General features: G+C 38.9%; 1 protein-coding gene across 2 annotated transcripts in view; it reads left to right on the top strand.

The window, feature by feature from the left end:
- unc13d (unc-13 homolog D (C. elegans)) overlaps positions 1-24993 on the top strand; it is a 33783-nt gene extending 8790 nt beyond the window's left edge. For both annotated transcript variants that reach the window (XM_036572012.1, XM_036572011.1), the window contains exons 11-36: positions 2304-2348; positions 2480-2551; positions 3847-3916; positions 4016-4120; positions 4679-4771; positions 7222-7322; positions 7437-7554; positions 9814-9935; positions 10662-10752; positions 10864-10920; positions 11007-11104; positions 11223-11274; positions 11745-11875; positions 12420-12540; positions 14413-14565; positions 15827-15922; positions 17398-17604; positions 18383-18457; positions 18547-18626; positions 19047-19152; positions 19776-19847; positions 20702-20785; positions 20896-21016; positions 22256-22379; positions 22595-22794; positions 24714-24993. In XM_036572012.1, the coding sequence (XP_036427905.1) occupies positions 2304-2348; positions 2480-2551; positions 3847-3916; positions 4016-4120; positions 4679-4771; positions 7222-7322; positions 7437-7554; positions 9814-9935; positions 10662-10752; positions 10864-10920; positions 11007-11104; positions 11223-11274; positions 11745-11875; positions 12420-12540; positions 14413-14565; positions 15827-15922; positions 17398-17604; positions 18383-18457; positions 18547-18626; positions 19047-19152; positions 19776-19847; positions 20702-20785; positions 20896-21016; positions 22256-22379; positions 22595-22794; positions 24714-24841 (2722 nt within the window). In that variant the 3' untranslated portion in view covers positions 24842-24993. The remainder of the gene's footprint in view (positions 1-2303; positions 2349-2479; positions 2552-3846; positions 3917-4015; positions 4121-4678; positions 4772-7221; positions 7323-7436; positions 7555-9813; positions 9936-10661; positions 10753-10863; positions 10921-11006; positions 11105-11222; positions 11275-11744; positions 11876-12419; positions 12541-14412; positions 14566-15826; positions 15923-17397; positions 17605-18382; positions 18458-18546; positions 18627-19046; positions 19153-19775; positions 19848-20701; positions 20786-20895; positions 21017-22255; positions 22380-22594; positions 22795-24713) is intronic.
- Positions 24994-25083: the final 90 nt, after the last annotated feature.

Genomic DNA, 25083 nt, shown 5'->3' with positions numbered 1-25083 from the left:
AACTTTTCATTACTTGTGTAATAGAGCAATGACAAATACATTTTTAGCATTTGTTTAGTATTAACATCAAAGTAGTAACAAATGTACTTCGTGGCCAAATGTGGCCAAGTGGTCATAATCCAAACCACTATAGAAAGCTATATACCTTTGATCTGAATACAGGAAGACCACCAGAGTTGAGTGAAATTCAGCAATATTGAATTAACCCACATGTGGGAAACTGTGGTATATTAGTCCAGTAGCCCTCAATTTTCCCTGTATTAATACCTTAAAAGGCCCATATCATGGAAAATTAAATTTCCCTTGCTATTTTTTTTTAAATAGAGGGAGTTTCAAAAGTACTATTCAAGTCCACACATTGAAATTAAGCTGCAAAACAGTTTTAAATTTGCTTGTGTGATGTCTCGAGAATCTGCTTATTTACATGTATCCAATTATACAGCAGTTTAGCCACACCCACTCTATATAGGGAGTATTTCAGATCAATACAAGCTGCCCAATCAGAACACAGCCTATTTGTCTTATCTCAGTCACAGTTACAATACAGTCTGTTTAAAAGGATAAAGAGAGGTTATAAAATGGTCATGTACAAAAGAATTATGGTACATAAAGCCACACAAATATTATAAGCGGACCTCAAGGGGAAAAAAATACAAGAAGAATGTAGGATATGGGCCCTTTAAACTGCATGCTTATTAGTTTGTTATTAGGCCGTGTTCACAAAGATCCACAAGGATGCATGGCAATGTGTAAAAATTACCCTTAAAAATTGTCAGTTACAAAAATACCAGTTAAAAAAGTTCACCAGAGTTGAACAAAGTGTACTCTGATGTACTCATGCATCAGGCAATAGGAGATGGTGCAGAGCAGGGCTTCAGTTATCTCGATTCTGAATAAAATGGAGAAGACATGAGCGACTGCTGTATAGGTTCTGCATAAAAAACTGCATAAGAACTTGCAGAAGTTTCCTGCTCTCATTGATCTCCTCCCACAAACACACCCACAACAAACCAGTAACATGCATCAATGCTATTTGTTTTGACCAGTGTCAAAAAGGCCTTGTGAATGCAGCATTAATCTTAGGACTTACTGCTGGTGAACTTATTGTATTGAATTATTATTATTATTATTATTATTATTATTACTATTATTATTATTATGAAACTAACTATTGAACCATTGAGGTTATTATGGCCGTTTTTTGCTGTAAGTGGTATAAGCATTCGCTTAGGACCCCTGAGCCACCATGAGGCCCAGACTATGTGCTTTAAATATATTTAATATAAATTGTCAGAAAACATAGTGCAGAGATTCATACAGTTTTCCTTATCAATCTATTCTAATATACAAAGAAAGGCGAAGGGGAATTTGATGTCTGTCCCCAAAGCCTTTGTGAGTTACACTCTGAAAAGTTAGAAAAGTGTAATATCTGCAAAAAGTCCATATAGTTTTAATGTCTGTGGTCTGCCAGGTACAGAGTTTGTAAAAATAAACAATGCTTTGTTTTTAGAAAAGTAGTTGATATCTTGTGAGTTGATTATAAGAACAAAGTGTGGTTCCAGATTTCTCCTCAATGTCCTTAACCTTCACATAAATTTGTTAAATTCCATCAGTAGCACACCTGATTTTAGTTAAAGAAGTATTGACTAGCCAAACCAGATATTAGATGATAACAACAAATAATACTGGGCTTCCTCGAAGAGAGGTTTGGAAGTGGTTAACAAACACATTGGCATATTTAAACTCACTACTCATTGTATTAATGTTAGTAGTAGTAATTCTACTGTTGTGTTTTTATAAGCAAACAAACAAATATTGCCTTGGATAAAAAGCTTTTTAAATATAATTTTCTCAGGGTCCACATTTTTAGTCCTGTATCGTGATATTTAGTTCGGAACTATTCAATGTTTCACATAATGCATGGCGTTAAATTGAATTAAACAGGACTAATTATACTCTCTTTATAATGAAACTCGCAGTTGATCATTGGTATTCAAGTACTGATTATGTCTACTAAATACTCAGAAAGGCAAATTATCATATAATTTATCACAATAACCATAAAATATTCTCGACTATGCACTTTTTTGTTTTTTTTTGTGTCTTTCCTGCTCGCTTAGCTCTCAATGGCCTTAAAATATGAAAAACACATATATATGCAGGGCGTGTGGTCCCCATCATTAGAAAATACAAATAGATTTTATAGATATGTAAGTGGAGCAGCTTGGAAAGAGACACTAACATCTCAAGATCATTTAACTGAAGCTGATTGCTGTGTTTTTGTCCCTGTTACCTTCATTTAGTGCGTTTGAAGATATAACCTCTGGCAACTTTCACATGGAAATGTGGTAAGTAAAGCGCCGTGCTCTGTGCAGTGGGCGGACGTTTCAGCTTCAGTTTTGTTTCGGCTGAGTCACTGTGGTTGAACAAGGTGGAATGAGGCTTTGCCTAATTGAACTGCTTTTTGCTTGCTTCACAGGGATAAAGACGAGGAAGTGTCACTCGTTCAGAAATTCGACGAGTTCCGGACGAACTTGCACGGCCTGAAAAGGTCAACCCTCGCCTGCATTTCACACATGCCCACTTCCCGCCCCCACCCCCACTCCCACATTTACGATCTTAAAAAAAGGTTCCTAAATGATTCTTTGCTTGGACGTATAGAACCTTTAGATTTTTTCCAACAAAGCTCCGGACACATCTCATTTACAAAAACGATTCTGTACCAAAGAACAAGGCCAATAAACCTGAACATTGCTACATCTGTAAACATGTAAACATGCCTACTCACCTTAGCAGTTCTACAATAGTCACTAGATTGAGATCCTCCATTTTAAAGACATAGGAAAGCCTCCATCTGATGTATCTTTTTGGGTTTTTTTCCATTTGCTGGTGAATGCAGAAGCAAGCCAGATGACTAACATTACTGTTCAAAATACAGAGAACACTTTACTGTACTGGTCATTAGGCTATACGACACGTACATAAGCTTGTTATGATGACGGACATAACCCTACATAAATGTTAATGAATGCTTATTCCAATAGGCATCATATGCTATAAAGGTTATATTTGTCCGTTTTGATATAGTAGCCTGTATGACAGATGATGCCTTTTGGAATAAGCATTTATAAACAGTTATGTAGAGTTATGTCATTTGTCAAGGCAAGCTTATGTAGGTTATCGTTATCATCACAATGGAGAGAATAGATTACTCAAACAACAGAAGTGATGTGTCAGATGAGGAGGACAACAAGCAAAGATAAAGTTAGCAATGTAGCTACCTGGCTATCTAGAACCTTACCTCAGTTTGACTCCTTTTCAGGCCAAAAGGGCAAACAAACCTATAGCTAAGTGGCTAGACTAGCAGTCATGATTTGTTGACACCACAGGAACTCCCAGTGTTTGTATGATTTATTTGCATAATGCATGCTGGGTATTGTAGTGAGAGAACGCTGATGAACAAAAACATGGATATAAAGTTGTGAATTCCATTAAACAACGTTGCAAAAACGATTACTGTATAACAAAACATATCAAATCTACTTTTAGGCCAAATTGCCCCAAATTCTTCAGGAAACCAAAAGTGGCTTGGCTAAAAAAGTTTTATGGCACCTTTGTGTTTAAGAGTGTTCATCTGGAAGAGTATAAATTTTTTACCTAAATTAAATAAAAACAGCTCTTTACATAGTGTGAAAATCGATGGCTGGGTTAATGCAAATGGCCCATAATGATGCTGGTAAAGCTACATTTTTGGAGATGCAAGGTTTCGTTCTGACAATGATGTGATGCCAGCTTGGATTGACCATACATTGTATTGAACTGGTTGCCGATATGATCCCATTACAGGATGATAAAAGATGCAAAGAAAGAGAAAGGGACGGATGATTTTCTGGGAAGTGTTGTTCTCAGCCTACAGGTAGGTGCATTGTGATGTGCAAAACATCTTGCAACTATTTCATTTTTCAAAACAAGATATGAAATGATGAACTTATCAATTTGTTCATACTAATTAAAGGACCTGCACTGTACAGAGGACAGATGGCACATTCTCCAGCCTCAAACAGAGACGTACCCGGACCGAGGGCAGTGCCACATGCAGTTTAAATTCATCCACAAAGAGGTCAGCATGACTGCTGGTACTTTCAGTTTCTGGTACTTTCTATCGGGCAATGCAAACGGAACTGAAGAGAGATGTGAAAACCCACCGATGGGATAATTGGCCTGCAGTAACTATCAGCACTCACAAAGTGATCTTTCACATAAACTGACATTTGATTTCACTTGAGTCACAGTTCCTGTTAGAGATCATCTGTATGTTTTGTAACAGGCTCTTTATGTTCTCCACCTTAGGCTGTCTCAAAGCGTTGGCCAGTGAGAGAAATATATTACAAATACAAATAGATGCAGTGAGGCTGCAGGTGGTGCTTAACTGGCATTTTATTTTAGGCTTGATCAACAGTGGAATCAACACTGGTTTGAAAAAATTGCACTGTTTAGCTGTGGTCTGAGCATGTGAACTTAATTTGTTGTTTGTTTTTTTTTTTGGGGGAGTGTTGGACAGAATGAATGCCCAAATTCAACTTTGACACTTTGTGTATAAACCAGTCATGTCTGAATTTTTGACTGACAGGGCATTAATGGTGTTTTCTTTCCTTTACTGTGTGTATGTGATTGACAGAGAGATGAGACACTGAGTGCTGGCCGCAGTCCTTATGTGAACTACAGTGGGATACTGCAGCAGTTTGTTCAAGCTCACATTTCCAAGCAAAAGGTAGGCTTACCCCTTAACCTTAACTCGCATTAGCCACTGCTATAATTTCATAATAACCCAGTCATTTTTCATTGTTTCCCCTTAAGAGGGAATTCACCAAAACTAGCATTTAATATGTTATTTATCATGTCATGTAGTGATCTTTAGCGCAGCATTGTATATTCTTCAGCCTTATTGCTTTCACACAATCGCACAAGTATGGTACACAACCACTGGGGACCCTTTCACAGTGATAAACAAATGCACAAATGTAACGGCTAATAAATACAGGCATCATATTCGGCTTCCTAGCAATAACATTAGCTATCTGTATTAGCCAGGTAGAAAAAAAAGACCATTAAACAGCCTGCCCTTATGTATACACCCCAAAGCGCTTGTAGTTTTTCAAAAGTTCCTCCCACTTCCAAGGTACATCATCTTAAGGGGATTTCCGTAGTGTTTAAATTGGAAAATCTCACTTTAGAGACTATTGTGACGACTGCAGGATGTGAGTAGGCATGATTACAGCTATAGGAACAGGTGTAGCAAGAGTGCCTCTCAGAAGTTACTGCTTATTAAGCCTTAGGACGTACACACAAGGGAGCTTAAGCCAACTAAGATAGTGTGCCAGTTTATTTTCTTAACTGCCTGTGTTGTGATAGGGAAGTATTGCAAAATAATGATGCAGTTGTACTTCTCTGCTGGTTAGCTGTGGCATTTTGTTATGGCCAAGTATTTATGAAGCACTGTGTATTTCACACTGTAAACATTTAAATGATTCACAGAAGTATGTCTATTTTTTGAATAATATTCCCTTTTCTATCAAGCTTAGTCTATTATGCTTAGCTGAGCTGAATCAAGCTTGATGAGCAATGAACTAAACTAACTAAATGACTCAGTGACATTAGTTTTGTCAGATCAGAACCGAAATACGTATCAGATATATGTTAGCAGAATATGAAAGTATTCAGACATTCTTCCTCATTAGTGAATTTGGCTACTTTAAGGTACACGTATCGCTGATGCAGGTGTTCAGTTGCGCATGCACAACTTGTATAATCTCCACAGAAAAGCACTGAGCAATAGAATCGGATAGCTAGAGGTGTATAACCCCCCCCAGCATTAGGCTTTGAAGCTGCAAAACTGTATTTACTGGACTGATGGAAATCCATCCAGTACCTTTGGGATGAGTTGAAGTGGAGTTTGTGGTCCAGAACTAATCATCCAACATCAGTACCTGACCTCACTAATGCTCTTGTGTCTATATGCAATCAAATCCTCACAGCAGCGTTCCAACATCTAGTGTAAAGCCTTCCCAGAAGAGTAGAGGCTGATACTACAGCAAAGGGGGACAAACTTACTATTAATACCCTTGATTTCAGAAGAAACGCTGGGTGAGCAGGTGTCCACAAGCTTTTGGGCAAAGCGTACATTGTAGTTTCTTTTAAGTCAGGTCAAGTCAAAATTTATTTATATAGCACTTTTTACAACAGGCGTTGTCACAAAGCTTGTGAGAGGAACCAAGACTCCAAAGGGGAACCCATCCTCCTCTGGTCGACACCGGATAGCAAACAATAACAGCAGAGAATGAGGTTTGATCATTAGTATAAGATACGGAAAGGGGGAGAAAGCAGGAGATGCAATGTCTACAATTTAAAAATGCAGCAGTATCATCAGAAGGGTCAGTGGTGTGGAGTTGAGGTTTGCACAGTGTTGTACAGCAGAAGTCCCATGGGGGTCAAACTGGTTCAGAAGGCTGGCGGGCAGTGGGCACCCGATCAGGGAAGATGAAGCAACAGCATCAGCTCAGCAAAGAAACACACAGGCAGTTAGTTCTGTTAAGAGTGACTGATTACAGTATACAGTGTTAACAGAGTGCAGATCGAGCTATTACAGCTCAACTAAAAGTGAGAGCCAGAAAGTAACAGACCTGAGGGTTGTCTGAGATGTCAGCACCCCTCTGCTCCACCGTCAACAAATTTGAGTGAAAGCATGAGAGCAGCGGGACGACAGCACCAACATTCCCAGTTTACCATAATACTTTATGTCCATGAACCTCCCAGACCTTTAGCTAATGGGAAAAACTAATTACCAAAGGCTTGACTAAACAAGTAGGTGTTTAGCCTAGACTTAAATACTGAGGCTGTGTCTGAGTCCCGAACACTGAATGGAAGATTATTCCAAAGCTAGGGGGGGCTCTGTATGAAAAGGAAGTACCCCCTGATGTAACTTTATTAATTCTAGGTACTAATAGTAAGCCAGCACCTCGTGATCTAAGTAGGCGCGATGGTTCATAATAAGAGATAAGTTCACACAGGTACTGAGGGGCAAGTCTGTTTAGAGCTTTATATGTCACTAGAAGAATTTTGTACTCAATGCGGAATTTAACTGGCAACCGGTGTAAGTTTGATAAAACAGTTTCCATTACTGTTTTCCTCTCTTCCAATCCCTTTGTTGTTGTCTCTCATTAGGACAGTAGTCCCTGGAAAGGTGAACTATGCGGAGAAGGCACCACGCTGCTGGAGCACTATGCTGCCCAGAATGACATTTCACCCTTTCTGCAAGACCTGGCGTGAGTTCTGGACAATCTGCCTGTGTTCTAAAAGCCATGTCTTGTTTACACAGACTCTGAGGCCACGTTAGACGATCAGCAAAGCTTGATTGAAATCTCTGATTGTGTGCGCAGGAAGTGGGTGGCCTACAGTAAGCTCTATCAGAGTTTGGAGGTGGATTCTACAGTGCTGCTTAAGCAGCTAACCAGTATAGAGTACCACTGGGACCAGCAGGAACTCCCATACCAACAGGTCAGTGCGCTATGATGGACTCTTTGCACTTATATTGGCGTGTGAAAGTCAAGCAAAACAAGTCAGATCAACAATGTTAGTACATCAACAGTGCTGCAGTTATCGCCAGTGATAACAAAAGTGTGGTGTCTTTTTGTTTGATAAATACATTTTTACTTGTTGCTCATTGAAATAAAACAAAAATTTGTTGAAAGTGCAGATTCTGTACTTTAAATCCATACCACATTTGCATTTGTAAGTAGGAGAGGAGATGATAGAAAGCTGTTTCATAAAGCTGTTTATTTTGCATGAAGTCTTGTTTTGAGAAAAGGGAAAAAAATCCTTTACATTTTTTGCCATATTTTTGTATTTGATATTGAAACAAACAGAAAAGTTGATCTGGTGCAGACTTAAGCTGTAAATGAAGAATGTAAGTCAAGTGTAAATATAATTAATTGCATAAATCATTAAAATAAAAAAAAAATGAATTATTAGGACTTGTCCAAGCAGCATTTTATAAGCCTTAAATATTTGTTGATATTTCCAAACAAGTGCTTGAATATCCTCAAAATCACTCTTCAAAACAATATTTGAAGCATTTTTAATTTGTCTGACAGAACAAATACACTTCCATTGTAATCAATGTTTCCATTCACACCAGCTGTACTAAACACACATCTTACATCTGTCAAATGGCTATTTTTTTCCACTTTCATACCAGTGAAGTATAAACTCATACACATGCACTTCCACTTTTTATACTCAAGAAATCTATATTTAAAATATACATTTATGAAAATGTGCTCTTAGTGTGGTAGTTTCAGAGCAGCTCCTGCGCCGTACTAACGATGTGTGGAGGAAACTCTTCTCTCCTACAGCAGCAACACCACGTGATTGTGATTTCGGCACAATAAACAGATCAGCTTTGTCATGTCATATTGTAAACCTGCTGTAAAACTGTTTAATTAGAAAAGAAGGGGGAAAAAAGCTAATGTTCCTGCTTGAAGTGGTTATGTGACAGCTGAGTTGGAGGCACTGTGGATTGGGCACATGACAGGACTTGAATTTAGATCACTATACTTTCATATTTGAGAAGATTCATCAAACTTGTCATCCATGGTAGTAGTTGGGGGGTGAAATTCTTCCTCCTTTCTGAGTTTTGTCATAACTGTTACTGAGATCTGACAGGCAGCTGAACAGCTGAACCAGGCATGTTTCAGTCACTATTCAAATGAAAATAAAACAGCAGCAGACCCTCAGTCACTTCCTGCCAGGACCAGCTGATGCTGAAGTGTGAATGAGACAAAAAATTTTTTTTTTTTTTGAATATCCTGTTCCACCTTAAATGGGTACCAGAATGTAACTGCTGCACCATTTAAGGTAGAGCTGAATATTCTGTGATTCTTATATTATATATATTATCTTATATACTTCTTATTTATTCATATTTATTCATATTTATTCTCATCTTTAGTGTCCACATGTAAAGCAGCACAGTGTGTTGCCCTCTGAGGTGATGAGGTGACATAAATGCCTGACATGCCAGCTATAATCTATTTATAGCTGGACCTTTGCTAAAAAAGCTTATTTTCTGCCACAGTTTTTCTAGTTTTAAAAAAGATTAAGCTTCCAAATGCTAAATAGCAAATGGAATACCAATGTAATGAACAAGAACTAGAGTGTTTGAATTATTTGGGCCAGACTTAGTAATTATGAAATTACATAATTACATGTACATAGCATTGTGAAACAAGAATAATAAGTAATATCTCTCGACTTCTAGTTGAATGTACTACAGAGATTCTCAAGACATATGTAAAACAGAAATCTCCTCTGCTGAGAAGGACAGTTTCCATCGAAATTGTACCTGTGAGTCACTTCTCTCAGTTTAGTTTGTTAGAATTTGTGTCAGATGTCATACAGCATTTGCGGTCTATGTTAAACGTGTTATCACATCTCCTGAATGCACTTTAGCAATGACATCTTAAACGCTTTCCAGGGAGTGTGGGCTTGTGTTAATAAGTGTGCAGAATTCTGCAGCGCACTCTGATTAATTTCTTATGAAGTGCTGCTGTTTCACAACATTGTTCTTTCGCAGTAATCTGATACGTGTTCTGGCCTTGGGCAATCGAAGCCTGTGGCGTATGAGTAATCCAACTGTTTTACAGATGCTTACATTGTTTTTGTAAATGTGATTTTTTTTTCCTAATATGAAAGTTCATTACAAAACATTATGTATTTTTGTATGTCATCGTTTACTTTGCCTGTATGTGTTTTCAGAAACAAGAGTTGGGTGATTCTCTCCATGACTTTCTTCAATACGGCCTGTGTTTAGTGTCCAAGTACAGGGATATCTTCCCCTCAACGCCCAAAAGCACCCCACGACTACACACACTGCTGAGGTACTACACTGAGGATTATGAGAAAATACATAGATACGGCGATGAACCATGACTGTTTGAGGTAGATCTTTAGTTCAGGCACATTTACTGGCAAGTTCACCATGTAAGGTTTTTGTAATCGGACATATAAAGCCTTCAGTTCAGCTCCTGAAGTCCTAACCAATGGGAGAGCTAGCTTGGCTGTATCTACTGAGATACCAAGAGCAAAAAAAGCTGATTGGACAGTTTTCCACTGGGATCTTTTAAGGTCTTAACACCTCTGTTTTCAACCATGTGTGTTTTCCCATATGGAAGAAAATATATGGACATATATTTGCTCATTTTAAAATATATGTGCAATATATTTCTGAATATTTAAATATATAACACAGTACAAATATATTGAAATATATGCCTATATGTAGATAAAATATATGTAATTGTGTCGTTTTTTAGTATCTGCATTTATGTTAAACATATATGGAAATATATTACAAAGTTGACACACATTTTGAAAAATATATGGAAATATGTTTTTATTCTTTGAATATGAGTTTTAATCCCCAGAAATTATTAGGCCTTCATTGCATAACTTTTACATAGACAGTTTATCTATTGTCTGCAGTGTAATTATCACTGACATACTCACTTGTTAAAGCATGACTGGGTAATCAAATCATTTGACAAAATTTTGGATTTTTTAGTATTATTAAATTATGGACGGAAGTGTGTTTTGTGTGTGTGTAGGATTATGGTCCAGATCTGTAAGACTCGAGCCTTTCAGAAGCTTAACCCTGCACAGTTTGACCTACATGATGAGGTCATTGATGCCGTGCTGGTGAGAAATATAATAAAAATAATATGTATTTAATTGAAAATCATTCGTAAATCTGTCTAGATAATTTGGAATCAATGCTGCTGTGTTGAATAAATATTGTACCTGTTACAGAATGGTACAGAGGAGTGGTTCAACATCAAGAAAGGACTGCATCAGCCAATGACCAAGGTAAAATCCTACTGCATTTCTCTAATAATCCATTATTCCTTGCAATAGTCAAAGGCTCTTATGATGTTGGTCCACATCTTTTACAGGATCTGCTGGAGACTGTTAGCGCCCTCTCTCTTTTGATCAGGGAAGTGCAGGAGGATATTCGTATCAGCAAAGATGTGTGGAACAGAGTGTTTGCCAGGTAGTATTAAACATAGGACTATAATCAGAGACCATAAAAGTTATGTAAGACTGGAATTATGGGTCATGTACTTATAAATTAATTCTTTTCATAAACTTCTCTCTCTGTCTCTTCTCAGCGCTGTGCAGTTGGATGTATTTACAGTAGTGTACCAGAAGTTGGACTCTCTGGTGAGATCTTTTCCTTACCAAAATGCTTTTTACACATCAAGAACTTTAATGATTAATGACCATTAAATATGTAACAATGGTAGTTCAACTGCTTCAGTATTGTAATGTAACATTATGACCACTTGGCCTGCTGTTAGTGTGTGTGTGTCTGTGTGTGTGTGTGAGGGTGGACAATGCGGACAGGCTGACTGGCTATAGTTGCTAAAGGAGAACCCTACGCTGAGCACTTGTAATATTTTAAACATTTGGTATTTTTACATAAATTGTTGTGGTTATGATTTTAAAAAACAATAATGTGGTGGGTCCACCAGACCACAACAAAAAATGAACACCGCTTTCCTAACAAAGCTGTAGTTGAATTAAATCATGTCACTGAATAGTAATAGATTTACACTATTACCTATTATTCTATTAAGTCTTGTGTATGCGCGCGCGCGTGTGTGTGTATGTGTGTGTGCGTGTGTGTGTAGCTGGCAGACGAGCTTCGGACCACGCTGTCTCAGGTGGAGAATAATATGGACCAGTCACTGGCCAACAGTCTCTTTCCTGTCTATCTGAGTCTGCAAGCCATCCACAAAGACAAAGCCTACCTACAGAAGAGGTTGGACACACTATAACAATAATAATAATAATAAATAAATGTTCTTTAGTAAAGACAGAGGTTCTATATAGACCCATGACACTCAATGAACTCAGTGAATGAAATGGTTCTTTGTATAGTGAAACAGTTCTGATTGATGTAGAATTTGTTGTGTATGGTTCTACATAGCACCAAAATGGGTTCTTCTACTGTTACAAGCTTGACATTGTGACAATAGCAGAACTATATAGAACCATTTTCAAAAAGATTCTATATAGAACCATGCAACACATTTTCAGTCAAGAGTGTATGGATGTGACACGTCTTCCGGTTTCTAATATTACTAAATTAGTTCCACATGTGAAGTGGAAAATTCATAAAAATTGCTGTGCACAGCCAATCTTTCATGAAATTCTATAATTAGAAAATTCAGTGTCATCCGCTCCTGCTTAAAAATAGCAATTAACATCTGAAACAAAGATTTTAGTTATTTTAATATTCTGGCTTACTGGATTTCTCCTGATGAAAATTTCAGAGCATTACACATTTTTCTTGTCTTGTTCAGAGGAAAAGTGCTGCAGCTGACAAGCTTTCATGAGGATTTCCGGGAGGCTCTTCCCTACTGGCTGAATAAAGCATTCACTACCACTTCAGAGCGTGTGGAGAAAGCAGTGCAGGTGGACCAGGTAAGCCTGCACACTCTGTTCTTACAGACCTGTGCCCTCCCTTTTTTAGTCGTGAACACACCATTGTGATCTATTAAAGTTTGAGCATCAGATTTTCAGATTCTAAAGAATTTACCATGGATTTCTGTCAAATGATTGAACTCGTCATGTAAAGCCCTGATTTGAGCTGGGAATGAACTAATATAAATGATTACTGACAAGACTTTTAATCCAGTATGAATCTGAAGTATGTGCAGTTTTTACAGTGCAAAAGAAATAATTGTGGAATGATTTTAATCTGGTACGAATCTGCAGTGTGTGAAGAATTTAGATGTGAATTACCTCATAGACCTGATTTGTAACTCACTCACTCACATTTAGCAGGTTGAAAATTCTCCACAAGCTTTTGATTCTTCAAAAAAGCAGTGCTTCGCATCAGTAGCACGTTGTGTCCTTGTTACAGTTGTCATGGGAAAAATATCTCCACAGCTTTGCTCTTGACACCAGGATTGGCAGGAAAGGAACCATTCTTATAGTGAAGATTAAGGCTTTCCAGCAGCAAACATTAATCTGGAGTTGGCCCACAAAAATCCACGCTTTTTATACTCCTTTTTGGCCAAGGAGGGGTCAACACCTGGCTTCTCAATGCCATTCCCATATATTTCAGACTTTTGATTTGCACAGTATTATTTCCAAAAGTCATGGCTATTTTTAACACCCTTATTTCCAAGAAGTAATATATTTTAAAATAGTTAAAGCCAAGGCCATTCTCAGGCCTAAGCCTTCAGACTTTAATTGCTTCATCTATTACATTTGGATTTATTTGTTTTTCTTTCTGCTACATATGTATTTTTCCCTTTTTCTCGATAATAATTTTAATGTTTCTAATATGAACAGACTCCAGCTGTATGTGTGTGTCTCAAGTCACAGCCGACACCTCAAGGCCATTCACAGAAGGCCTCTTCGTCCCCATGCCTCAAGGCCACTCACAGACACAGACACACAGCCAAACTGCTCATTCACCATGTAATACTTATATGTGAATAATTATGATACATCTATTACCTTTTCAAAAAAACACAGTAATAATTGTGGAGTGATTTTAATCCAATATGAATCTGGAGCGTGTACAGTTTAGATGTGAATTACGTCATGGACCTGCCGACCCACTCACTCACCCACTCACTCACTCACTCACTCACCCACTCGCTCGCTCACTCACTCACTCACCCACTCACTCACTGAATTTGAATTTGCAGTTTGTGTAGTTTTTGCAGTCTGACGATAATGTGTGGAGTGATTTTTAATCCAATGTGAATGTGCACTGTGTAGTATTACAATCTGATGGTAAAAACTATGTAATAATTTTAATTCAGTATGAATCTGCAGGCTGTGTAGTTTAAAATGTTGGACGGTAATAACTGTGGAGTGAATTTAATCTAGAATGAATCTGCAGTGTGTGGTTTATACAGTCTAACAGTAATTGTTGAGTAATGTTAGTCTCATGTGAATCTGCAGCATGTGATTTATACAGTCTGACAGTAATAATTATGGAGTAATTTTATTTTTGTATGAATCTGCAGTGTTATTGTTATATCCTGTGGTGTAATGCTGACATGAACATCCAAGCCAAGACCTTTCGATCTGGGCTATCAGCTCGACTTTGTAGAAACTGCAGACCTTTTTTTCTGTACAAATCAGCCACATTCCAAAGATAACTTACATGACAGAACTTCCACTGGTGAAATTAGTTAAGATCAAAAAGCCTGATTTTTTTATTTTTGACAATTATTAGGTACAAAGAAGCAGAGAACTCAGAGAGTTCAGAGAGGTAGACCTTGGAGACATTGCTGTGCTTGTTTTTAAATTGCATGTCTCTCTTTTTCTCCATAGTTGCAGCCACTGCAGACAGGATCAGTGCCCGTAAAGCACAGCTCCTCAGCAGTGGACATAGCAGCCTGTCTGCAGCCAATCTGTCAGCTCTGGGAACAGCTCAGCTGGCCTGACTCGGAGGAGGGATTCATGCTCATGGTCAAACTCACAGAGGTGCACACATTTACACATATTTGTCCCCCAAATCTGTTTAACCATTTAGTGGCTATTTCTGCCAAGATTACTCAATTCTGTTGTTGCATTTATTTGATATGTAAAAAATGTGGGCTTTTATTCAGTTTTTGTCCACATTTTTATTTTGTTATTTTTTTCTGAGCAAGAAAACTCATGAATGTTAATATACACTGACCAGGCATAACATTATGACCACTTGTTTCTACGCTCATTGTCCATTTTATCAGCTCCACTTACTATATAGGTGCACTTTGTAGTTCTACAATTACAGACTATAGTCCATCTGTTTCTCTGCGTACTTTGTTAGCCCCCTTTTACCCTGTTCTTCAGTGGTCAGGACCCCCATGGACCCTCACAGAGCAGGTACTGTTTGGGTGGTGGATCATTCTCAGCACTGCAGTAACACTGACGTGGTGGTGGTGTGTTAGTGTGTTCTGCGCTGGTCTGAGTGGATCAGACACAGCAGTGCTGCTGGAGTTTTTAAACACCTCATTGTCACTGCTGGACCGAGAATAGTCCACCAACCAAAAATATCCAGCCCACAGCGTCCTGTGGGCAGCGTCCTGTGACCACTGATGAAGGACTAGAGGATGATCAACACACACTGTGCAGGATGAGCTGTCGTCTCTGACTTTACATCTACAAGGTGGACTGACGAGGTAGATGTGTCTAATAGAGTGGACAGTGAGTGGACACAGTGTTTAAAAACTCCAGCAGCACTGCTGGAGCAACACACAAAGTATGCAGAGAAACAGATGGACTACAGTCTGTAACTGTAGAACTACAAAGTGCACCTATATAGTAAGTGGAGCTGATAAAATGGACAATGAGCGTAGAAACAAGGTGCCAGTCATAACGTTATGCCTGATTGGTGTACATCACACTTCAGTTGTTTTTTTTTTTCGTTACTCTGATTAGTCGGTCAATAATGAACACTTACTGAGCCAAATTCTGTTCTGTTTATGTACACTTGCTCAGAAACTATTGCAGTGCATCCAGCATAGAGCTTCTTTTACAATGATAAAAAAAATATTATCGCAGTGAAAGCTCCAATTCTACATGCTGATCCATTTTACTGTGGCCAACAGTAAAGTTTTTGTTGTATCACTGGCAATGTCTCAAGTTTCATAGATCTAATGTACAATCAAGATGATTTTATACATAATAATTTATATAAAATATAAATCGATCACTAACAACACATTTTAATTCTGATATCTTTTATGTCTCGTTTGCTCAGGATATGTGTAAGATTGCTTCAACGTACTGTCGTTTGCTGAAGGCTCGAGTGAAGGAGCTCTCAGGCAACTGCGACCCTGGCAGCGCTGCCAACATGGTGAGCCAAACATGGTAGCATGATGCATTCACTGACGACCACCACTTCCTGTTTCTGGCTCTTTAAACCTCTAGCACTGCCTTTGATCTTATACATCTCTGACACTCACATTCTCCCACATTTGTAAATGCAGTTCTGCTTGACTCACTCTTTATAGATCATAAGTTGTATATGCTGGTTAAATTATAACATGTTTCAAAGTTCCAGAGAACTATAAACACTAAACAGACCAGTCATGAAGGAGGTCAGTGTATGAAGCAGTATAGACCATGGAAGGTTTTGAAGGTTATGAACTGTAGTTTGTATTGAATATGGAAGGGGACAAATTACCAGTGCAGAAATAACAAGCATGTAGAGAGCTGATATTTGTTGTGAGTAGGACTCCAGCTGTAGAGTTTTTAATAAATTGTAATTTACTGTGGACTTTGGAAAGAAGGCCAGTAAAGCTGGGCCCATTATTTAATATCTGTGAAATTGATAAGTAAAGCTGCACAGCTTTTTATATGCATAAGCAAAGACCGTAGAGTTTTACATGACAGTAAAGCAAATGGAAACTATCCCTGACATGCTAAATAGTGTACTCTAAAATACCCATTGGTTTAAATATTAAAAATATAGATCAGTGTTTGTCAGTGGTTTGATCTTCCTGGTTTTCTGTCTTTAGCTGTGGTGTGGTAGTCTGGTCTCTCTGTTTCTTTCTCTTTAGCTGTATGTGGTGGTCTGATCACTCTGGTTTTGTCTGTAGCTGTGGTATGACAGTCTGTTCTCTCTGTGTTTTCTTTTTAGCTGTATATGTTGGCCTGATCTCTCTGGTTTTCTGTTTTTAGTTGTGTGTACTGGTCTGATCTCTGTTTTTTTCTATTTAGGTGTGTATGGGTTGTCTGATCACTGGTTTTCTTTTTTTGATTGTGTATGATGATCTGATCTAGCTGGTTTTCTGTTTTTAGCGGTGATCTCATATTTCTGGTTTTCTGTCTTTTACTGTGTGTGGTGATCTGGTCACTGGTTTTCTATCTTTAGTTGCATATGGCAGACTGATCTCTCTGGTTTTCTGTCTTTAGTTGCATATGGCAGACTGATCTCTCTGGTTTCTGTCTTTAGTTGCATATGGCAGTCTGATCTCTCTGGGTTTTTGTCTTTAGTTGCATATGGCAGTCTGATCTCTCTGGTTTTCTGCCTTTAGTTGTGTGTTGGAGTCTGATCTCTGGTTTTCAGTCTCTGCTTTTGTGTGGTAGTCTGATCTCCCTGTTTGTGTTTGTTTAACTGTTTCAACTGTGTGGTAATCTGGGCCCATATTCACAAAGCTTTTTGGAGTAGTAGTGCTGACCTGGGATCAGATTTCTCTGTTAGTTACTATTGTCTTACTGACAGGAACAGGTCCTAGATCAGCACTCTTACTCTGAGAAGCCCAGATCTCTCTGGTTTTCACTTTAGCTGTGTATGATGGTCTGATCTCTTTGCTTTTCTGTCTTTAGCTGTGTGTAGTGGTGAATGATCTGGAACATCTGCGATCGGTTCTGAACCGCCTCCCTCAGCAGCTGAACTGGGCAGGACTTCGGGAACGGACGCGGACCGTGATTGGAGAAACTCAGTTTCAGAACACACTTCCCTCACAGCTACAGCACACACAGGCTCTCCTAAACAGAGAGATCCGCGCAGCTGTAGACACACTCGGGAAGAAGGTAACACACTCTAGAGATGGCAGTAGAAGTGTGTAAGAGTGGGAGACTATGGGCACGACAGACAATCAAACCTGGAGCTAGGTCCAAAACGACTTACAGTATATTATATACTAATGAATACACTTCCATGCATTTTGAGTACTATTATACACCAATCAATGAACGTCTATTGAGTGCTTACTGACTATGCATAAATTTATCGTATGTGCAAAGTTGGGACAGTCTAATTATGACATTGCATCACACCATGAACCCTAGTCACATTAGAAATCTGGAATATTCCATAATTATTCATATAAATTCTTGGGTACCTTCTGGGGTGGCGCAGTAGCAAGAAGGGCCTGTGTTTGATTCCCCGGCCGGGCGACAAGGGCCCTTTCGGTATGGTGTTTACATGTTCTCCCCATGTCCAGTGTGTTTCTTGCCTTCCGCCCAATGACCCCTGGGATAGGCTCCAGTAACCCCCCCTACCCAGAAGAATAGGTGGCTTAGATAATGTGTGTTTATGGGTTCCGTCTGATTTACATTCCAAAGTTGTTTGTATAGCAATGTAAAGGATCTGTGACCCTAAAGTACTACAAGTAATTTATAGGACTTGTGTTATTTATTCTCATCAGCTTGTGTTGCTCTTGGCCATAAAAACAAATACAGATAAATACTGTACTCGCATGCACATTTCCGAACAGTGTACTAAGAAGCTGTTCCACAGAGTGGAAGACCCCGTCCGACAGTGTTTGTAGATTTAATCAAAGTCTGTTGCATCTGTCTCTCTTTCTAGATGCACACGGATATTGAGACGTTTGTCCGCAGGATGGCCACACGACACCGGCTGCCCTCCAGATCCACAGAGGACGTACGTATGATGGCACTGCACTGGAATGATTAGTGGGACGGAATGTGTAGAATCATAATGAACTTCTCTCTTTCTTTCCCTCCCACCAGGCTGTGGAACCCCTGATGCGTTATCTGGAGGAAGAACTGAAGTATATGAATGAAAATCTGGTACAGGAGAACTTCAACAGGTGGGCTTTCATTAAATCCATCACAGCATAGATACCTAACAGTGTGAACACTTGTCCATTTAAGACACTTGCTGAAGCTTTGTTAAAGGCAGAGGAAGAGGTGGTTTAAACACCTGAGAGGTATGAGTGCTGATATCAAAAGAAGGGGATGGCTTTTGGCATTAGTTTTATGGACACTGTATATTTTCTTCTTTAGTAATGTTGTGTTACATCAAATAATCACATTAGCTATTCTGTGTGAAGAACTGGTAACATCTTTCATCTTTGAAGGTGCCCAGTTTCCAGTGGTCTGTAACTGACCTTTTAGAATCCAATAGCTGGTTATTCAGCTCAACTATTTCATAATTATAATCTCAATTTCAAGATAAGCAAGTATTTTATACCTCTCTCTCTCTCTCTCTCTCTCTCTCTCTCTCTCAGTTTGTTGACTGCGTTGTGGACGAACTCAGTGAAGATTCTGCACCAGGTCTCTCAGCAGGAGGACAGCAGTGTGGTTTACTTCCAGAGGCTGCAGTTCACTCTGCAGGTTTGTTCTTTCTACACTGGATGTATTGGGGTTAAACTCTCCTCCTCCTGGCGTGACACACTCTAATCTAAACCACATGGGGTTAATTAGAGGCCCCTCAGTGTTCAAGAACTTGGTGGATCTGTAGAAGATTGTAGACATTATGCCTGATGGTGCAAATGAGAGAGACTCCACACATAATGATAGATTTTACAGAGCGGTGATTGGTCATTCTTTAGTCATCCTCTTATTTCGATTGTACCTTTGTGGAGTACTGGGTATAAAATAAATAACCAATGAGATGGAGATGCGAGGTGAAACATGAACTGGTTGCATTTCCTAGTCATTCTGAAGCCACACAACGCAGGGGAAACACATAACCAAAATTCAGTGCATCAGAAAAATGACAGTATACCTAAAGGGTCAGCGCATTTCAAAGTACATCACAAAATGTTTGTTTGCCTTTTCACTGCAAAATTAACAGTCAACACCTCATTGTCATTCACTGTCTTTCATCTGTCATGTTTGTTCATGAAATTCTAATTACATCTAATTCTAATCGAACGCTGGTTATTTCCTGTTAAGATTGCATGTCATTAACTGACAGACTTAATCCTGAAACGTGTGTTTTGTGTGTTTGGCAGTGTCTGGAGCAGTGTTTTCATGCTGAAGGGAACGGACTTCCTCAGGAGATGCTACACACAGATGAATACAAGGTCAGAACTTACAATATTTTTTTTGAGACTGTGGATCTTCAGACTGTAAAGATCTCAAGTATTCAGTACAGAGACAACACCCCTGGTTAGATGACATGTTTTGTTGATATTCTAAGTGAAAATAAGTTAACACATCTTTTACAGAGAACACACCAATATGGTATTTTTTGCACATTTTAGTCACAATTTCTGCTTATTTGCTGAATTTAACATCCATCCATCCACTGGTCTTCTAAGACGCTTAGAGGGTGCTGGAGCCTGTCCCACTGTTCATTGGGCGGAAGGCAGGAAACACCTTAGACAGGTTGCCAGTCCATTGCAGGGCAGACACACAGACATATACATTCATACACACACACACACACACACACACACCTAGGGGCAATTTAGCATGTCCGATTGGCCTGACTGCATGTCTTTGGACTGTGGGAGGAAACCCACGCAGATACAGGGAGAACATGCAGGCTCCACATAGGGAGGAGCCCGGTTGCCTGGCCAGGGAACTTAACCCAGATCCTTCTTGCTGTGAGGTGATGGCACTACCCACCATGCCACTGTACCGCCCTGAATTTAATGTACTAGATAAAACATAAAATACAAAATGTGCCAAAACGTTGTACAGGCCATATTTTATGTATTTTATGTTTGTTTTTATGTCTAAACACTAATTGTGCATTCAAGTGTGCAGAAGTGCATTCTCTGTAGAAAATGTTTTATTTTCACTTATCAGCATATGTTATTTGACCAGGTTGCCCAGAAATTTGCAAGTGACTATATAAGCAATAATTTAACTCCAGTCTGCTCTCTGCTTGTATCCCTCTTTCTTAATTCTTTGTCTATGTTCCTCACTCTAGACACTGCAAAGCCTCTTAATGCTCAACTCTATGAGCTGCCAGCAACTGATAGAGAAGTTCTTTGAGAGGAAGATCTGGGAGCAGGTACAATCCCAGTATTATGATATAGTTGATCACAATAATGGATGATTTATGCGTCTGTATGTATTTCTTTGAGCTCATGTGAGACACTTCATTAATTCTGCGTGTAACAGAAAGTGTGTCATGGTGAGAAGTACGGAGCAGTCACACTCATCGTCTCATACACGCGCTCAGAAGAGAAACTGCACGTAGAAGTGCTGAACGCGGTCAAGCTCATCCCGCTCGACTCCAATGGTAAGCAGCCACGCATTACTGCCCCAGCCTGGGCAGTAAGCTCTCAGGAGAGTTGAAAGCTCTCAGGTGCACTAAAAAGACTTTCCTGGTGAAAGTGCATGTGAATCAAAGAAATAAACTGGTAAACTAATGTTCCCCTCACCTCAAATGGTGTCTGAAGTTTGGTGTTTAGTTTTGCACTGGAGCTACGAAGTTCATGTAGCTAAAAAGTAATGGAAGCTTATATCCCACCAATTAGAACATGTGTCTGATACTGCATGAAATTCAGGATTGAAGACAGCAGCTTCTACGGTTTTAGCTATGCAGTGTATTTCTGTTCATTTTATAGATAACAGTTTGTCATACAGTGAAAACACATGAAGTAAGTCTGTTTGAGATTACTTAAAGGGGAATTACACCAATCAGCATAACTGAATTTATTGAGATGCAAACAAAGTCAGTCCGAGTGGTTTGTAAAATGATGCATTGTAGAGAAACTTGCCAATTCTGATTTCTTTACAGTGGTGGCGATGAGGACCAGGGGTCACAATATCTACAACACAAATACAGCCATTCTATTCACTATCCAGAGCCACTAGTGTATCTACATGTGTTTTTAGGGTTTGTATATGTAATTATGATGATGGAAAATTGTGTTAAATCTGAAAAGATCAAGACTATTTTGGCCTACAACGCCATACACCTACACTTCCACCTTGAATGGCTTTTACAAAATACATTTTAGGTCAAAACCTTATCTTAAAATGATCATAAAACAATGTATCAGGCATCAGGCAACATATTCATAACTATTTCATTTAATAGCTATAAATGAGTTCATTTACATGCACTTAATAATCCGATAACTGCAGAAAATCAGATTTTGTCAGTAATCAGATCAACGCGTTTACATGCACTTGAGTAATCAGATAATGGGGAAACTCTGGGTCTACACGAATCAGACAGTGATCGGATTTCTGCTTTACAACCAGCCAATAAACTCACAGAAGACGTGACGTAAACATAATGTAAAACTCAAACTTCATGCCGCAGTAAACATCGCGGCACTTCACTTGAAAATATGCGCAGATCTAAAAGCATCAGTTGTGGTCAGACACCTTCCTGTTTGGTGTCAGAATAAAGCAAGAGCATTCGCATTTGAAATATATCAGGCGTCCCTCAAATAAGTCAGCGGATATCAGTTTAGTGGTGCAGACCTAAAAAAGGAGTGTTTTTATAGACTCGTCTGTTTCTCTGCAGGTTCCAGTGACCCTTTTGTCCAGCTGTCTCTGGAGCCAAAGCATGTATTCCCCCAGGTGGAATCGCGCTACACCAAGATCAAAAACTGTGACCTTAACCCGCTGTTTGAGGAATCCTTCGAGTTGTGAGTAAACCTGTGGAAGATCTAGTAATAAGCACACTTTTTTATTTTGACTTAAGAGAAATGAAAAAAAAAAATCTTTACCATAGGACTGCATGTTAAGAGCACACTGATGAAAGTAATTTTGGCACATTTGGTGTTATGCTAAAAAAAAACAAAACGATATAAACCTTCAGTGCTGGTTTATATTTATTTAACTCCTGTCCTGTGTGGGGCAGTCCTGTGACATTAGAGCAGTGCCAGGCAGCAGGAGCATGTCTGTTGGTGACGGTGCTGGACCACGACACCCTGCGGAGTGATGATTTCGAAGGAGAAGCGTTCCTCTCGCTGAAGGCTGTGCCGGGGGTCGCAGGAGGAGGAGCCCCAAACCCCACCCCTGCTCAGATCCGCCTCCCTCTGCTGCATCCCAAACCTAACAGTACGACCTTCCTCTTCTCTCAAAGGAATACATAAGTAAAAAATCAAATTTACACAATTATCCACTTTCTCCAAAAGTAGTCAGTCACCCAAGACATGTTTGGTGTCTGAAGTCTGTTTCCTTAGTTTTGCCCTGGAGCTACGAGGCTATTAATGGAGGTCTACGTACACCAGTTATCACTGTGCAAACTACATGCCTAAATCATCTCACACTTCCCTCAAACCACAGAGTTTAAATGGCACTTAAAGTGGCACAAAAATGAAAAATGTAATCATTGTTACATCTGTTGAAAATGCCTACTCACCTACTAATTCAGTGCAAAACTTGTTCTTGTTTAAAGACCTGGAAAAGCCCCTTTTAATGATGTATCTTGAAGGTGGAAGGAACTTTCAGAAAATTCCGAGCGCTTTGGAGCAGATACTTTAGGGAAGACTTTTTTAGGCTAGCTTGCCACAGCAGAATGAAGCCAGATAGCTAACAATACTGCTAGCAAGCTGAAGAGCATGTCTGTATTTATTAGCCTCTACTACAGTGGATTTCTCTATTGCTGAGGGAGGATCCCCCATGGTTGTAGGACGCGTTTGTGTAATACACACTAGGTTGTAGTCAGACAAAAATAATGGATAAAAACACAAACAGTGTACAAAAATATAAATTCTGCCAAACCTAAGGCTGAGGGATACAGTGTTGCCCTGCAGATACTATTACATAACATGATAACAATGAATGCTAGTTTTAGAGCTGATCCCCTTTAAGGCAAGAAGTAATGTGGTTTTTAAGACTGTATGACATTTTGTTCATTTTTTTTTATAGAAAACTTTACTTAAAAAACAGTACTAGCAGCCACCTTGAAGTCTGATTAAAGATTGATTGAGATAATTGCATAAATCTTATTTTACACTAACAGATATAAAAGAAGGAAAATCTTGTGTGCCTTGTGACAGGCACACAAAACACATTTTTCATATTTCAGAACACCTGTATATTGATTATTTCATTAGATTAAGTGTGAGAGTTTTTGAAAGAGGGCCAGATCGTATCATGTCAAAATACCCAAGGGCCTAAATATTATTCACAAAAGTTTTCAAAGGTTTTCTGTGTGCTACCATGTTTCCTATCACTGTATAAAAGTCTTCTTTTATTGGTCAAAGCAATTTGGATCAGTAAGGGCTTATAACAGATAATTAAATGTATGTTTACGAAGAACATTAAACATGTCTAATGTTTTGTGTGTATTCCTATTCAAGAGCTCACTTGTCAAATATGATTTCTTAGACAAACGAAACAAAAATGTAGATAATGTGCTTTACGTATCAAATAAATGCATTCAGAAATCACTTCAATGAGAAGAGCTGAAGTTTTTGTTTCAGCTTAAACAGTTAATATTTGTTGAACTCCTGAATTTTCACTTATAAGAAGTTGGTGCTGTGAGACTCTGGTAGCCTGCAGTAGCTTTAGTTTCTCTGCTCTCTCCTGAATATTTATTGTAATGTCTATTGATATTGAATATTATTACAGTCTTTTGACGTATGAGGCACTCTCATTTGCTTTGGCTCCCAATGGAAAAAATATTCAAATTTCCATCTTGCCCAAATCACCAGCTGTCAGTGTAGAGTTGGTACGTTATGGCTTTGGTCTTGAATAAATGTATTCAGTAAAGCTGCAGGTCTAATCAGAGGAGAACGGTTGTTAAACTTGAAGAAACTTTGTTTCCACACTGCGGTGCTTCACAATGTAAACAGTGCTGCCACCATCAGTTGAAAGCAAAAAACTGCAACGTATTGGCTGGCAGGTCACTTATAACACACCCTTAAACAGAAGCCACAGGCCGATTAAAATCTGTCCTCAGGCCACATTTGGCCCTGGGGCTGGACACCGCTGCTAACAGTACGAGTCACAGTTGTTCTCTGTGTTTATAGGTGAAGCCACCCTGAAGCTGCTCGAGGCCAGAAAGGGCGATCGCGAGGCTCAAGCCTTCGTCAAACTGCGCAGACAAAGAGAAAGAAAGTCTCAGGAAGCCTCAAACAATGAAGGGACGACAAAGTAACAAGCCAGTTATGTGAAAACTCTTCCGAAAATTGCCTTTGCTGTATCTGTTTCTGTCTCTGTCTCTGTCTGGATATATAATATATTGTGTTTATTTTATAGAACAAGTTGTAAGTATAATAGTTAGAATCTACTCCAATAAAACACCCATTATAATAATCCAAAGATGTTACTATGACACTGTGGAATTTCAAGTATGACTACTGCACTGTAAAGTTGGCATTTTTCTTATTAAAATATCAT

This window comes from Colossoma macropomum, unplaced genomic scaffold (assembly GCF_904425465.1).
Source record: "Colossoma macropomum unplaced genomic scaffold, Colossoma_macropomum, whole genome shotgun sequence".
Lineage (NCBI taxonomy): Eukaryota > Metazoa > Chordata > Actinopteri > Characiformes > Serrasalmidae > Colossoma > Colossoma macropomum.
The sequence above is the reverse complement of the archived record's forward strand: the minus strand, read 5'-3'. Positions and strand labels throughout refer to the sequence as shown.